This window comes from Salvia miltiorrhiza, chromosome 3 (genome assembly GCF_028751815.1).
Source record: "Salvia miltiorrhiza cultivar Shanhuang (shh) chromosome 3, IMPLAD_Smil_shh, whole genome shotgun sequence".
NCBI lineage: Eukaryota > Viridiplantae > Streptophyta > Magnoliopsida > Lamiales > Lamiaceae > Salvia > Salvia miltiorrhiza.
The window spans coordinates 11,151,591-11,169,916 of NC_080389.1; the positions used below are offsets into that span (position 1 = coordinate 11,151,591).

General features: G+C 32.3%; 1 protein-coding gene across 1 annotated transcript; it reads left to right on the forward strand.

Annotated features, from left to right (window-relative positions):
- Positions 1–9,971: 9,971 nt before the first annotated feature.
- Positions 9,972–13,197, forward strand: LOC131017575 (GDSL esterase/lipase At5g33370-like). The gene is made up of 5 exons (XM_057946378.1): positions 9,972–10,315; positions 10,431–10,558; positions 11,066–11,308; positions 11,454–11,706; positions 12,804–13,197. Exons 1-5 carry the CDS (start codon positions 10,063–10,065, stop codon positions 13,034–13,036), a joined length of 1,110 nt encoding a protein of 369 aa, XP_057802361.1. The 5' UTR covers positions 9,972–10,062; the 3' UTR covers positions 13,037–13,197.
- Positions 13,198–18,326: the final 5,129 nt, after the last annotated feature.

Genomic DNA, 18,326 nt, shown 5'->3' on the forward strand with positions numbered 1-18,326 from the left:
TGTTGGAAATTGAGTGTTCTTGAGCTTGATTCAGTTCTTGTTTGCTGCACGATTTCTTGATCTGAAATCGACAAGTGGCGCCGTCTGCGGGAAGGCTAGGCGCAGCGAAGAACACGATCAATCACCGGAGAAGTTGATTCAATACACCAGATATCGCTTCTCAAGAAGATCGATCGGAGATGGCCACCGCAAAGTTCGAAACAGAGAAGTTTACAGGTAAGAACGATTTTGCCTTGTGGAAACTGAAGATGAAAGTAATCCTGACTCAGCAAGGACTGCTAGGAGCCCTGGATCCAAAGAAGGCGATCAAGGAAGAAGATAAAGAAAAACACCTTGAAATAGTGCAGAAGGCTCACAGTGCCATTATACTTTACCTTGGAGACAAAGTGTTGAGAGAAGTGGCCAAAGAGGAATCTGCAGCTGGTGTTTGGGCTAAACTTGAAAGTCTATATATGACCAAATCTTTGGCAAATAGACTATATATGAAAAGGAGGCTGTATTCATACAAGATAACCGATGATAAGCCAATATTGGATCAACTAGATGATTTCAATAAGGCCATTGATGATCTTGCTGACATTGAAGTCAGTCTAGTAGATGAAGACAAAGCTATTCTGCTCCTGAATGCTTTGCCAAAGTCATATGATAATCTCAAGGATGTCATGGTTTATGAGAGAGAAACTTCCATAACATTGGAAAAGGTGGTGAATGCTATCAAGTCCAAGGAATTGCAGAAGGCTGCAAATTCAAAGCAAGAAACACCAAATGAAAGCCTCAATGTCAAAGGAAAATTCACAAAAGCTAAGTCCAAGAAGCCTTGGAAAGACAAGCAAAAGACTGGACAACCATCAAAAGGGAAGGAAGATGACACAAAGGAGACCAGGAAGTGTCATTTCTGTCAGAAGCCAGGCCACATCAGAAAAGACTGTTTCAGCTGGAAGAAGAAGCAAGCTCAAAAGAACTCCACTTCGGATTCTGCAGATATTGCAGAGCAGTATCAGGAAGCAGAAGCTTTAAATATCATTTCTTCAAAATTAGGAAATGAGTGGATTCTTGACTCAGGCTGCTCTTTTCATATGTGTCCAACTAAATCTTGGTTTCATGTTTTGCAGGAAGAAGATCAAGGATCTGTTATTCTTGGCAATGATGAGGTGTGTCCAGTAAAAGGAATAGGCTCAATCAAGCTAAAACTCCACGATGGATCAATCAGACTATTGACTGATGTGAGGTATATTCCAACCCTTAAAAGAAACTTGATTTCTCTTGGCTTACTGCAAACTAAAGGATATGAATTCAAATCTGCTAAGGAGAGTCTGCATGTTCTTAAAGGGTCCAAATTAATCATGAAGGGAGTTAAAAAGCATAGCCTATATCATCTTATTGCATGTACAATTACTGGTGAAACTGAGAATATCTCTAAGTCTGATATTATGTTATGGCATGATAGGCTTGGTCATGTTAGTGAAAAATGCTTAATAGAATTAAAGAAACAAGGAATCTTGTCTGTACAGCATGATGAAAAATTGAATGACTGTGAAGCATCCATGTTAAGTAAAAGCAAGAAACTAGTATATCCTATAGGAAAGCATACTTCTACTTATCCCTTACAGTATGTTCACTGTGACTTGTGGGGTCCTTCAAAACCACCATTGTGGGTGGAGGTAGTTATTTTATGTCTTTAGTGGATGACTACTCTAGAAAGGTATGGGTTTGTGTTATTAAAAATAAAACAGATGCCTTTGATAATTTTGTTGAGTGGTGCAGTGAAGTTGAAAATGAAAAAAGTTCTAAGCTTAAATGTTTGAGAACTGATAATGGATTAGAGTTCATAAATGAAAGATTTCAAGAATTCTGCAAAGCTAAAGGCATAAAAAGGCACAGATCTGTTCCTGGGAATCCTCAACAAAATGGGGTAGTAGAGAGAATGAACAGGATTCTTCTTGAAAGAGTGAGGAGTATGCTGTCCAGTTCAGGAATGCATGCTAGGTTCTGGGGAGAAGCAGTCTCTACTGCTGCTTATCTTATAAACAGGTGTCCTTCCTCAGCAATTGAATTCAAAACTCTTGAGGAAATGTGGAGAGGCAGACCAGCAGACTACTCAAATTTAAGGAAGTTTGGGTGTCTTGCTTATATGCATGTCAGACAAGATAAGTTGGAGCCTCGGGCTCTCAAATGTGTTATGATTGGATATCCATCTGGAGTAAAAGGATATAAGTTGTGGTGCATTGAACCAGGCAAAGGAAAAGCTTTGGTCAGTAGAGATGTTGTCTTCAAAAAAGATGTTATGCCATTTAAAGGGGGAACTTTTGATATAGGTTTTGAGGTGGAGAATTTAAAATCTGGTGAAGGCATCAAGAGTCCATCTGAACAGTTGGAAATGAAGCTAGAAGCTGATATAAATCAGGAATGAGAGGCATCAGAAAATGATGAGGAAAGTTTGGATGATTATCAGCTTGCTAGAGATAGAGTCAGAAGGAGTATAAAGCCCCCTGCAAGATTTGCTCAAGCTGAGCATATATCTTTTGCACTCACAGCGGCTGAAAAGATCACATATCAAGAGCCTAAGAACTACAAGGAAGCAGTAACTTGTAAAGAGTCTAAGTTTTGGATTGAAGCCATGAATGAAGAATATCAGTCACTCATTAAGAACAAGACATGGAAGCTAGTATCAAAGCCTAAGACTCAGAGATTTGTAGGCTGCAAGTGGGTGTTTAAAAGAAAGATTGAGGTCACTAATGGAGTTGAAACAGTAAGGTATAAGGCTAGACTAGTAGCAAAAGGCTTCACTCAGAAGGAATGAGTGGATTTCAATGAGATCTTCTCACCTGTTGTTAAGCACAGTTCAATAAGGTTGATATTAGCCTTAACAACTCAATTTGACTTGGAGTTACATCAGTTGGATGTAAAGACAGCTTTTCTCAATGGAGAATTGATAGAAACCATCTACATGGGTCAACCAGAGGGTTTTGTAATTGAAGGAAAAGAAACTCAAGTCTATCTGTTGCAGAGATCTCTATATGGTCTCAAGTAGAGTCCTAGACAGTGGAACAAAAGATTTGATGATTTCATGTACATCATTGGATTCAGAAGATCTCTGCATGACAGGTGTGTCTACTTGAAAGAGACAAAGTTAGGCGGTTTTGTGTATCTACTGCTCTATGTGGATGACATGTTAATAGCTAGCAAGTCATTGAAGGAAGTAGATGAAGTTAAGAGAGCTCTTAACTCTGAATTTGACATGAAAGACTTGGGTGAAGCTAGGAGAATCTTGGGCATGGATATTAAGGGAAATAGAAGCAAGAAAGAGTTGATACTCATACAAACTGACTATATCAGTAAGGTGCTTAAGAAGTTAAAGCTGTTGGTGTTCCACTCCCACAGTACATCAAGTTGTCTGAAGAACAAAGGCCTAAAAGTGAAAAAGAAAAGGTGGAGATGGAAAGAATACCATACTCAAATCTAGTAGGAAGCATCATGTATTCAAGATTTAGCTCACTCAATAAGCATGGCAAGCAGGTTTATGGCAAATCCTGGAGCTACTCACTGGGAAGCATTGAAATATATACTGAGGTATCTTAAATGCACTTTAGAAGTTGGGATTATGTTCAAACAGTGTGACTTCAGTAAGGAAGAAGCTCTTTGTGGGTTTGTGGATTATGATTATGCTGCAAGCATTGACACCAGAAAGTCTCAAACGGGGTATGTATTTACTCTATTCAAATCTGCAGTTAGCTGGAAATCAATGCTAGCTACAAAATAATCATAACTAAATAAAACGAACATGAAATAATTAAGAAAATTCAGGCATATAATATGATGGGCCAGGCTGTCAAGCCCAATTTCAAATAGTTCATCGCTTCAATGATGTGTCTTACTAGTTAGTAACTATGATACCAGCTGAGGCACCAAAAGATTTTCTTTTTTAAAAGATCATTAGTTTAAGTTCCAACAAAAACGTGTGAATTATGTTTTATTTAATTTGTTCAATTATACGGATTCGAATATAAAATTTTTGACATTAGGTATGGGCGTTTAAGTACTGCAATTATATATATCCATTGCGGAAACTCACACGCGGACGTGACATAATTTAATTAATTAGATATTTTATTAAGATTTAATAACTCATAATTTAATAATCCACAATTTTAGTTTCTTTAATTAATCGAACCTAATTAAGATTAGTTATATGACGGAGATCTCTATATCTACTTATGTGGTTGAATTCCTAGTAGATGTTAGTTCTCAATATAAAAATAGTAAAAAGTTAAAAAAGAAAAAAGAAAATGTATTCACTCCGAAAAGTTCTGCAGATTATTCTTTGGCGGCGTGACGACGTCAATAACACTATTTTTTAGTATATTTTTTATTTTCTAAGATTTTTACTTCACCTACTTTTTCATATACGTTTAATTCTTGAAATGAATGAGCAACGGATGAAGATTGTAATCATTTACTCACAATAAAGGGTCCGAGTAATTGCACCCCTATGGCTATTTTATTTTGTTTCGTTTGCCCTTATATATTACACTTTTCCAGAGTCAATTTTAATTTGTTAATAGAACTCTCACCTCACAGTAAAAGTTTGAAGTAGCCAAAATGAAGCATAAAACACAATTTATGACCACACATTGAAAAAACACAAAATTTGGCCATTTTTATTGATTTGGAAATCCAAAATAAAACCAAGTAAAATAGTCATTTTGACACTTATGGCACTAATAATGCCATAAGTGCTAACGGAAATTCAAAATAAAACTAAGTAAAATGGTCATTTGGGCACTTATGGCACTAATAGTGCCATAAGTGCTATACGTGCAGCACAAATACAGAAACAACAACATCATTTAAATCCTAAATGGATAATCTAAACCCTAAATGGAACATCTAAACCCCAAATGGATAATCTAAACCCTAAATGGAATATCTAAACCCTAGGGGGAAGTGTGCACGTATGCCATAAGTGCCATACGTGCAGCACAAATACAGATCAGATTAGATTTGTCGATGGCTGAAATCGAAGGAGGTGGAGATCAGATCTGCCGAGGGAGGAGGCGGCGCAACGATCAGATCAGATCAGATCCACCGTCGCCGCCTCATCAGATCAGATCCACCGTCGTCGCCGAGAGAGGAGGGAAGCACGCCGCCGGAATTAGAATCACGATCGATTTCTACCGATTTCTGCTCTTCATCGACGCGGAAGAGAGAGAGAGAGAGAGAGGAGGAAAGCACGCCGCCGGAATTAGAATCACGACCGATTTCTACCGTTCATCATTGACGCGGAAGAGAGAGAGAGCGCGAAAAAGAAAGAGCGAGAGAGAGAGGAGGGAAGCTTGGATCACACGTACTGTTACTGGGTTGGAGATGGATTCAAGTTAAAAGGGTAAGTTAGTCATACCACCTAAAAAATGGCCAAATTTTATTTTTTTTCAATTGAGGGCTAAAAATTGAGTTTGTAAGCTCAATAGGGCCATCCGGCCCTATTGTTTCAATAATATATGTATGAGGTGTGGTTTTTCTTTAAAAAAATAAAATAAAATATGAATTATTTTCAATCTTTAAATTATAAAGATTTACGTTATTCTTGTATTCAGATCAAATGAGTTATGAATTCGTTATCTTTTAGCATGTTATATCTGAATAAAATACCCTCTTAACCTTCTGGGTTGGATTCCTATGAGATGTAAATAAATTAATATATATATATATATATATATATATATATATATATATATAGGGTGTGGTTCTAGAGAGAACTACATTATTTGTGAGAACGGGAGAACCATCAAATCTAATGCATCTACTGTAAAAATTAATGCATTCGCTGTTAAAATTAATGCACTAAAAAAATAAAAATAAAATGCTCCCTTCAGGATTCGAACCCAGGATCTGCATTCATCCAACAAGATGATGCATCCACCGTAGATCTTGATGATCGAATGGCTGAAAATGGTTCTCCGGTCTTCTTTTATTTATGGTTCTTTCTTGAACCTCTCCCTATATATATAAGTTCATCATTTTCCCAACGAATTAATTCATCATACTATAATAGTTCGTATATATATTAAAGGGGGATTTAATTTGTAGGATAACCAACTACTGGGGAGGGCTAGAATAAAAACACTCTTAAGTGTATAAAATATAAATGATTTTCAGCCCTTAGATTATCAAGATCTACGGTTGATTCGTAACCCTTTTGGATGAATTCGTGGTCCTGGGTTCGAATCCCAAAGGTAGCAAAAATTTATTTTTCACAATTCGTAATCATGTTGGATGAATTCGTAACCCTGTTGGATAAAATTCGTACATTAAAAAACGTTTATATTTATATTTTAAGAAGTGTTTTTACTGTAGCCCTCCCCACCAACTACTATAGTCTATATATATAATGTATAGTTGTTTCAGTTCTATTTGTGATTAATTTATTGGTGGTTGCAATATATTGATATGTATGATTAATTGATTGATTATGAAATAATTCACATTTTTTAGTATTTTCAAAATTTTCTTCTTTACAATATTTCAACTTGAATTTCTCAAATTTTTAAATTTAAATTCATAGCATATTTATAATTATAAATACAAACAAATTCTATAGATATACAATTAAAATATGAATTTGGATTCGAACATTAACTCATCTTGCGTAAACTTTTGTGTTAAGATTTTTTATTTTATTTTTTTAATAAAAAGTTGATTAATTGATGCAAAAAAATGAAGAGATGAATTAGTGATGCAAGAATTAGCCATTATTCTCGTATATATCTGTCTGAATTTTCGTACTTTTTTTCATTCAGCAGCCCATGATAAGATGTTCTATTATTATTGTACTATACCAACAAAATGAAAGTGATTACCAACTTTTTTTGTCCCCCAATCTAAAGCTGTGGACCTTCATAAATCAATTAATGAGCCTGAAAAATTAGAGGAGATCTATAGCTGGCTTGAAATTGAAACACACACACTTTAAATGTATCAATAAGTTTATTATGTTTCCATATGATTTTAGTTTGATATTTCAATATAAATTAAACTTACATTTTATGTGTATTGATTTGATGGGTTTTTATGTTCATTTGTTAGCATAATCGATAATTAAAAATAATTTCACTAACCCTTTGTCAGTTAATTATGTCTGTCAAACAAGGTTAATTTTCTTACCTCGAACATTTAATCTTTAATTTCATGAATAGTTTAATAACTATTGCATACAAATTTTATGAATCAAAAACTAGCTACCGATGTGGGTAGTTGGTAATATTTATGATTGAACTTTTTCTTACAGAAATATGCATGTTTTTTATTTATTTGTTTAGTGATGAAAGTGGCCGTCTAAGGTAGCTGGAAAAAAGAAATACCCCACCTCATTTATATTCACCACATGATATCAACAAAATATTTCATTGATTCTACATTTATTTCTAACTCACAAATCTTGCATTTTAACCTTTTGCTTTAGGTGAAAAATGCTTGATTTGCCTTTGACGGAATAAGTCACGATGCATTGACATTTTATAGGGGGATACATAAAAAAATAAAATAAATTGTTTGAATGTGCATCTTTAATGTAATGCATGTGATCATATATAGTATATATATTATAAGATTTATTTAATATAAGCGCAGTTGATAATAGTTGAAGTGTACACTAGACTTGTCCATTGCTAGCTATAGTAATTTAATTTCATTTTTTTCCCTCAAAAAAAATAATTTCATTTCCTAAATTGCTACCTTTTTTTAGATACAAGATAACATGATATGTTATGAAATTAATACATATTACAAAGAACTTTTGCAAATAATAATGAAACTACTAGTCTAAAGACTGTATTCAAATAAATTGGAAAAACTATGTCCACTTTGGTAGGAATCAAACCAAAGACGTTTCACTTAGAGATTTTGATATCTCACTTTATCACTTATGCTAGGCCTTGTCAATTACTTCTTATTTTCTCCTTAATATTTTTGTTCAATTTTTTCTATATGATTATTATTATTAAATTGAGGTTTATTATTAAAAAAAAATAATAACCCCTGAATGTACAAAGACGCAGACTACTGCACGAAACTCGAAAGGAGATCGTAAATATATATATATGCTTCTATATTTAAAACTTGAACCTAATGTTATTTATTTATTTATTGAGAATGTCTTATTCCATCCCCGAGTGCGACATAATTTTGTGGGCTAGTTATATAATATGAGACTATATGAAAATTATGTTGATGTTATGGCTCAAATATAATGATTTCCCATGTGTCAAAAATCACAATTAATTATTCAAATCTATGTTGTAAACAAAATAAGACAGTTTTGGCTCTTTTTGGTCAGTTGTGGGCTTATGTCGTATCATTACACACACAAATACGTAATGTTGCAAAAAAAAAATTGCCAATTTGAGAAATGGAATCCAACAAATTAGCCAAAAAGTAAGGCTTTATTCATTATTATATTGATAATGATAGAATGAGATAGACAGAGATATATTATCACAGTAGCGGCTTTAATGCCTCTTTATTAATTAAAGAAAGAGTGTTGTTTATATAACAAACATGAATTAGGTTCAAAATTGACAAGCCTATTAATTTTAGCCTTAAATAAATTATTTTTGTTTTATTTCATATTTAATTTGATGCTGTGATGCATGTGAGCCCTAGTCCTAGCGTGGTAAGTATATATATATAATTAACATCATTCTATCAATAATAAGGTTGTAACTAATTAGCATAAAGTACTATAATATTGTTGCATTAACGATTCGGTTCCTCCATCTCACAATTTTAGGTCTCCTATCATGTTGTCACTATATAATTTCACTATTTAGATAATATTTTATAATTAAACATTGAAACTTTAAAAAATTATACACCATAATTGTGGATTAAACAGCACTATATATATAATATGTTAGGTAAAAATTTCCAGATTAAAATGCAAACAAATAATTACAAATTCTAGTTGGACTAATTATTAGCCCCAAAATATACAGGAGATTGAAATTAAAAAATGATTAAATATATTTAAAAACACAGAATATGACACTAAATATTCATATTAATAAAATCTAGCAATTTTTTCCCCACTTTAAACCTCTCTTTAATTAGTATCTTGAACTATTGAAAATATTTTTTTGAATCTTGAAATTATCAATTTTGTATCAATTGTACCCTTCACTTATTTTTCACCCTTTAAATATTCAATTAGTAAGGCATATAATGACGTCGTTTTGTACAATGAAAGTTTTTTTTAAAAAAAAAGAATAATTCTAAATATATTGTGGCATCTGGCGAACCACATCATAATTTTTCTAAGCAAAAAAGAAATGGATAAATAGTACAATTAATACAAAATTGATACTTTGAAAAAAAATCGATAATTTAAAATATAATTAATAGTACACAAATAATTTGAGGTTTAATATTTACGTGAACCTGTCAACATTTGGAGGGGGGGGGGATGTTGATTTCACAATTCATGACACTAATACACTTCTCTTTTCTTTCTTTCTTTTTTCATTTTTTTTAATATGATCAAAGTATCTAATATTTTGACCATTCAAGTTAATATATCACATTTGTTGTGTGAATCCAAATATGAAATATTCACAAACATGTTGGAGACTTATATATCAAGATGTTCAAGATAGACCTGTTAATATGTATATATATCACATTTCTTGTATGACTGGAAGCTTTATAAACAACACTAACTCACAAACTAACATTTGACTTCCAATCAACAAGTACAAAAGCAGAAACCTCTTTAATCAAACTCCATTATTACTATAACTCCTTTCCAAAAATTGACAAAAGAGATCCTAAGTTTCCTCTTCAAAAATAAAACCACACAGCTGCAGTAAAATTTATTCTTCTTTTTAATGATCAAATGGCCCATTTTCCCACAGTTTCACCAGTCCCATTTAATGAGCCTCAACAATCAACACCTCCTACACTTATCTATATATATGTGTGGCTCAATCACATTGTTTATTCCATCACATTCCAACACACACAAAACTTGCCACTGATCACTACTAATAATTTAGCAACACTCATTTTACAATGGCAAGCTTGCTCTCCTCTCCCTTTGCATGTGCACTTCTTAGCCTAATTGTGCTCTCAATAGCTACCACTATGGTGCCTCGAGTCGAGGGCCGGGCCTTCTTCGTGTTCGGAGACTCGCTCGTGGACAATGGCAACAACAACTACCTTCTAACGAGTGCCAGGGCCGACTCCCCCCCTTATGGCATCGACTATCCAACTCATCGCCCTACTGGCCGGTTCTCCAACGGCCTCAACATCCCCGATCTCATTAGTACGTTCTTATCAATTGGTGCATTTTGTCACATTATTATTTTTTATAATAATTTATTTATTTTAGTTTGAAATTATAATAGATTAATGTGACCAATGTAATGTGTGATTTTTAGGTGAACATCTTGGAATGGAGCCTACACAGCCATACTTGAGTCCATTTCTTAGAGGGCAGAAGCTTCTTGTTGGGGCCAATTTTGCTTCAGCGGGAGTTGGAATCCTTAATGACACTGGAATTCAGTTTGTAAGTACTTTTTTACATAGTTTAATTAGAATCCTTTGCTTTGCTATAATTGGAGTTTAGACATGATCAATAATTTAGCCTAAATTTAAAATTTATATAGGCCAGGCTCGTCCTTATTAATTAGTGTTATGTTATTTCTTATTACAACTCATGCTAAAATCATTATCTACCTTCCCCTCACATATGCCTTAACGCAACTCATATTCAATTATTACTTCTAAACATCCATGTACTTGTTAGAGTAGTATAGTGATGAAGTGACTCTTCTTGTAGTAATTAAGAGAAGTGTCCCTAAAAACACCATATGTAGAAATAATTACCCCCCCCTCCTAAATAAATTAACAATATTAAATAAAAAAATTAAAGGACGTGTCACATGGGGCTCGAATTTAAGATCTTTAGCCGTAAACATTAACCTCTTACTATTTGGCCAACACACGCACGCCCCTCTTATTTTTTTTATATCATGTGAATTCGCAATCGCTACTTACTATCGATGTTTTGCAGCTAAACATCATTCGTATTGGGAAACAACTCGAGTATTTCCAACAGTATCAGACACGTGTCGCCAACATCATCGGACCGGTTCAAACGACAACACTAGTCAACCAAGCTCTGGTCCTCATCACTCTCGGAGGCAACGATTTCGTCAACAATTACTATCTAGTCCCATTTTCCGCGAGATCCAGACAATTTTCCCTACCGGACTATGTTAGATACCTCATCTCCGAGTACCGCAAAGTTTTGCATGTACGTCAGCGAACTACGCTATATACATTAACCATTCTACCGATTAAATATTAAATATTAATTGCGCCAAATATAATCGAGGTGTAGCATCTACGAGAATAAAATATGTATATATTATTAACACATTTTGTTGATGCTACTACAGAAGCTGTATGACTTGGGAGCTAGGAGGGTTCTAGTGACCGGGACGGGCCCACTCGGGTGCGTCCCGGCTGAGCTGGCACAGCGCAGCCGGACCGGAGAATGCTCGGCGGAGCTGATGAGGGCGGCGGGGCTATTCAACCCGCAGCTGGTTCAGATGCTGGACAGCCTCAACAGTGAAATAGGGACTCATGTGTTCGTTGCGGCTAACACACAACAAATGCATATGGACTTCATTTCTGATCCTCAAGCCTTCGGTATGGTCATTGTTACACGAGATTCTCTAATTTAAATTATATTTAACATAAGCATAATAAGTTTAAATTTATTTTTAAAAACATTGTTTTGAAACCAACATATATTATAGGTACCTAGAGTAAAATAGAGATTTTTTTTTCCACATCAAGTGGTAAGGTGGTTGAGTTTCAAATCTGATCTAAACAGCGCAAATTTCGCCTACCTCACAACATTAAATTAATATTGTATAATAAATGTGGGTCACGTTTTGCCTTAATAGTAAATTAAAGTTCCCTATATAGGTTTTCCAAAAAAAATAAAGTTCCCTACATAGGCTAGTAGTGATCAATGTACCTATTAATTGACACATAAGTTCATACTCAACAATTGTGTCACATAGGTTTCAAAAAAAAAATGTGTCACATAAATTGATGCATGAAAAGCTAGCACAATCTACCTTATGTACCGGTCCTCACATTTTATGGGCCTTAGGTAAAAAATTAAAAAATAAAAAAGAAAAAAGAAACCTTTATATAATAGTACTAACAAAAAAGAAACCCTTAAATGAACAATCAATTTTAATACTATATACTCTCTTCGTTCAACCGAAAGTGGTGCACTTCTTTTGAGCACAGGATTTAAAGAGAATAAGATTGTAGTGTAAAGGTGTGTATATGTGTGTGGGGCCACATTGTTTGTAGTGTAAAATTATTACCAAAAAAAGAAATGCACCACTTTCGGTGGTACAACCCAAAAAGAAATACGCACCACTTTCGGTGGGACGGAGAGAGTATTAGTTTTGGGGGGCTTAAGCACTCGCACTTAATTCTGAGCTAGGCTCATAATCGACCCTAGATATTGTCATCTATGTGATACTATCATATCTTCAACGAGCACTGAAAACCACTCTCTAAATTTTCAAATTGATATTATATGCTGTTAGAACACGAGGTGTATCTCGATAAGTAAGTAAGATAATTTGAACACACGTATCGGCACGATCAGATCACTATAAATTTTTTGATGATCGGTGGCGTATTCAATGATGGAATACAATTAAACGAGGTTCAACACAAAATTATTTAACAATTGCACTTTTATTTTTTATTTTTTCCAGGATTTGTGACGTCGAAAATCGCGTGTTGTGGGCAAGGCCCATACAACGGAATTGGGCTTTGCACGACCCTATCTAACTTGTGCCCAAACAGAGATTTGTATGCATTTTGGGACCCATTCCACCCATCAGAAAGGGCCAACAGAATTATAGTCCAACAAATTTTGAGTGGTGATACCAATTATATGAAGCCCATGAATCTAAGCACCATCTTGGCTTTGGACTCAAGGACCTAAATATTTCAATCCCAATTTCCAAATAATTTGTATTGTTATGTATTTTTATTTATGGTTGTTCCTTTCGTTGTGATTAATGTACCTTGGGACAGTGATGATCATGTAATAGTATCAATGCTGTCTGGAGTTTGGTGAGTTGGGAAATAATTTTTATTATTTCAGAGATTGTGTTGAAGGAGTATTTGTTTTTTTTTTCTTAAAGTTGAGGGCATTAAATTTGAATATTAATTATGTGGAGACTTTCTTTTTATTTTTGCTTTTTATGGTAATATATGTACTAAAAGACTATCTTGAGATGGTTTAATTGTTTATGCAATCTCGTGATTATCAATAATTATGAGTTTCAATTTTTACCAATAATCCTAATTTTTTAGTTGTTCAAACGCGTTTGTAATCATGGCTGTTGACTAGGTAAGAAAAATAATGTAGCATCACTTGAATTTGGGATTGTGAATTAATTAATACTCCCTCCGTTTTTTATTAAGTGTCTCCAGCCGTTAAAATACACATACCAATAAAATAAGATATTTTACATTTGTAACCTTAGTAATTATCATAATAAATACATATATACAACTAATTATTATATTCATACGAGTATTAAATAAGGATAAAATAGGAAAAATGTCATAAATATACTCTCAAATTTTGAAATGGGACACTTATTGAGAAACAAAAAAATGAGCTAAATGGGACACATATAAAAAATCGGAGGGAGTAGTAATTTTGGATTAGCAGAATTGATGTAATTAAAAGTAATTAAAAAAATACAGGTGTGAGTATTTGTTGTAATTACTTTATACATAAATTTAATAAAAAAAATCACAATAATTTTTTTTTTATCGTAACTCACATTAAATCTATTAGTAATTAGTGATATTTGTTGAGTGTAGAGTTCAGCACAGTTACTTTATAGATTTAGTGTAAAGTTTTCAAAAAAAATTATTTAAATTATTCTATATATATATAGAGGAATGTTATGCTACATACCTTATGTGAGCACCACTCACGTTTAGCCCTCGTTAGCATTATCTTTTTTGTTTTAGATATTTATTTTTATTCTAATACTTTATAAATTGTTATTAGGATCATTAATTTTATAAATAACATAAAAATCAAAGTCCGATTTGTTCATATTCCATTTAACTTCAAATAATTAATAAAAAGAACAAATTAGACTTTGATTTTTATGTTATCTATAAAATTAATGATCCTAATAACGATTTATAAAGTATTAGAATAAAAATAAATGTCTAAAACAAAAAAGATAATGCTAACGAGGGCTAAACGTGAGTGGTGCTCATATAAGGTGTGTAGCATAACATTTCTCTCTCTATATATAGGGATGAGTTATACTAAGAATGCTATATTTCGTGATAAATGAGAATGATTGAATAAGTCAGTATATAGTATTGCATAAGTTGCTTGTAATGACTTAATAACATTTTTACCTGGGTTCGAATCCTGTAGGGAGCGAAAAATTCTAATTGAATTTCGTTATTCAGTCATTACAAGCAGCTTATGCAACACTATATGATGGCTTATTCAATCATTCTCATTTCTCAAGAAAGATAGCATTCTTAGTATAACTTTTTCCTATATACTATATATCATTCATGGTTTTCATCAGATTTATTTCTTTTTGGCTTGTACTCAGGGACGGACCCAGTAATTTAATAATGACCTGGCGAAATTATACTGAATGATTTCAATAAAGTTTTAGTAAAGAAAACGAGTTGAACCTTGAAATAATTGTTTGAAATTACACAATCATGACCGGACGAGATTAATATATATAGATAAAAAAAATCGTATATATAGGTAATAAAAAAAGGGGGTTTTGGCAAATAAAATCACGAACTATTTAGAATTTACAATTTTAACGTGACTTTTGAAGTGTTGCAAATTAAATCACCACCTTTTTAATTTTTGCAATTTCATCCCCTCCAATTTTTTCCGGTCATCGTATTGTTGAGTTTGAGTTTATGTGGATTAGTTCTCCACGTAATATTCATGTTACGACGTCGTTTACAATAAAATTACTAAATATTAAAAATTATGGTGTAAATATAGGATATGATCCCTTATAATTTAGAGAAATTTTTAATTGAAATTGTATGAAACGACGTCGTTTAGACCTCACAAAAATGACGTCGTCTTTACTAATCTCCGTAAGCTCCAATTTAACAATTTGGCGATCGGAAAAAAAAAATTGGGGAAATGAAATTGCAAAAATTGAAAAGGTGGTGATTTAATTCGCCACACTTCAAAAGTCGCATTAAAATTGCAAATTCGAAATAGTTTGTGATTTTATTTGCCAAAACCCCTAAAAGAAATAAAAAGTGATCGGGCGACGGCCGAGCTATGGTGCCTGGCCTTTAGATCCGTCCGTGCTTGTACTTCAAAACCAAGTCAATAAATGCTACTCCCTTCGTCCTACTCCAATAGGCTCATTTTCCTTTTTGGGAAAAAATTGTACTTAATTGGTGTGGACCACACCACTTTACTACCACTTTCCTACTAAAAAGTAAGTTTTTTTAATCTCCGTGCTCAAAAGAAGTGAGCCTATTAGAGTGGGACGGAGGGAGTAAAAAATATATAGAGATATAAACTAATCTATTTCGTGATATATGGGACTTTCTGTGACCTATTTGTATTATATTATATACTTTAGTATAATTAGTACTCCTCATGTCCCACTATAAGTGAGACACTTTCTATTTTGGGTCCCATTATAAGTGAGACTCTTTTTTTTGAGTAAAAATTTTATATTTTAAACATATTTTTACTTTTTTACCTACACATAAAATACACATTTTTTAATTATCATGCCAAAAAAAAGGGTCTCACTTGTAGTGGGATGGAGGGAGTATATGTCATGTGTGAAAACCATACAACTATATCTGATATCATCATAAAAAATTATATAATCGCCTTGATTCAGTGAAATACTGCGATAAAATAGAAAATTGATCGATTTTAATAATTAATCAATCGATATTTGGTGGGCTAGGATGGGCCCAATTAAAGTAGCCCAGCCCATTTAACTGGTAAGTGGAAAAAACCAAAATTTAACTGTATTCGTATTGACTATTGATTATTCACTTGAATTATTGCACCGCAGTTTTATTAGGTTTGAGTGCAACGGATACCCAATAAATGCAAACCTAATCCTTAATTTTGACCAAGTAGATTAGGCCAAAATTATGGTTGCTACAATCTCCACTTCCAACATTTAAACTCACCTCAATCATCAAGAAATCCGAGGGATAAATGAATTGCAATTTAATTAGATAAGCAGCTCGTAATTAATTCACAAATCCATTCCTAAACAACCATCTACACTCTAATTTTTATTTTTTTGTCAATGAACTAATATATTTTTAAATATAGGCGAAATATTCGATTTTCTCTCCTCACTTTAACGTATTTGACAAAAATTCATCAGGCACCGAATTTTTTTTGTGATGGACAAAAATTAATAACCAATTGTCATACGTTGGGTTTTTTTTTGCATTTATGTTAACAATGGAGCATTTTCGCTAAAACGTTAAAATAATTGGACAAAAGTCGAATATATATCCTTAAACTAGAACACCCACTCGTGCGATGCACGACAATCATAAAAATTAATCGATATTTTTTAGTAAAAAAATATAAATATAAAACATAATTTAACCAATAACCTTCCTTCTCCTTAATTGTATTAAAAGTTATTAAAGATAAAAAAAATATATGTAAATAAAAAAATACAAAAAATTATTTTTAGCAAAAAAGTAGAAAATAAATAAAACAAATATTGAAATAGAAATCAAAGAAAAAATAATGTATGGTCAATTTTAAGAATATAGGAGAGTGGAGTTTGAAAAAAAAAAGATTTATTATTTTGATAATCTGTACTAAAAATTAAAGATTTTGTTATGATTTTTAATTTAAAATCCATATTGAATGTATTTTTCATCAATCAAATTTAATAATTTTAAGAAAAGATTCAATATAAAAACAAAAATCAGAGAAGAGAGATAAAAAGATAAGAAAAGAAAGATAAATTAAATGGAAAAGGTTACACTTAAAACTCTTTTTAATATTATATGTAAATAAAATATATTGAGGATACCTCTTAAATTCAAAAGTTATTGTCTTACATTCTTAATTAAGAAACATGTGTAATTATTTTATTTTAATAATATTTTATAATATAACAATGAACAAAAGAATATTTAATAGTGGATAAGTTAGTGGGTATCTGATATAAAACTGAATAATTATTGTTTACATATTGTCCTTATTTTAGAATTATAATTACAAATCTGACACTAATTTGGCGGCAAAAAAATTGTTGTAAAACTGATCTTTCATATATATATAGATATGTCGTGATGGTGGACTTGAACCTGAGACTTTTGTCATCAGACATTAACCATTCTACCATTAAATTGACACACATATACCTAAATTTTTTATTTTAATTTCATGTTACCTCATATGCCACCTCATGCTTAGACACTCAGCCCACACAAAGGATTCAAAACTTTATTTCAATTAATATAGGGTAATATAGAGTTTAATATCCGAATTATTGACCTTTTAACGGAATTGATCCGAATTTAACATATTTATAATTAAATATCCAAATTATTAACTTTCTAACATAAATATTCTAAACTATACAAATTACAATTGAATACCCAAATTACACAAAACTAACAAAATCCAACATGGCTCAGCAAATGCTGACATTAATTTTAACACAAAATATATTGAAAATGAGCTATCATAAAAAAATGTCGTTATACGTTGGCTCAATTTTTTAAAAATATATAACAATTTCTGATGATCAGCCATGTAATCTTCCATTGTCGGAAATTGAATTTTGAGACATATTTATTCATTTTGTAATAATTCAAATATTTAATTGTGTACTGGCTGTTTTTGGAAATGTAGCGTTAATTAGATTTGTAATGTGGCTGGAAATTTCTAGTTTGTAGGCTTTAAATGAAGCGATGACCAAATTGGACCATGAGATTTGAGAAATTGCCACTATTTGTGTAAAAAAAAAGTTGTACTTTGATAGACAAAATAACTTTGAGTTGAGGCTATTGTATTACATGTGCAATATTTTATTCCATGTGATGGCAGTTGAAGAATTTAAAGTTCTTAATTTGTTTAATGGAACTATATGTACAATGTACCAAAAAGTTAATATTAAAGGGGTGAAAATTAATCATCACTCTTCATTTTCTTCATTTTTAACAAGTTTTATGAAATCATCACTTAATTATAAGTGAGT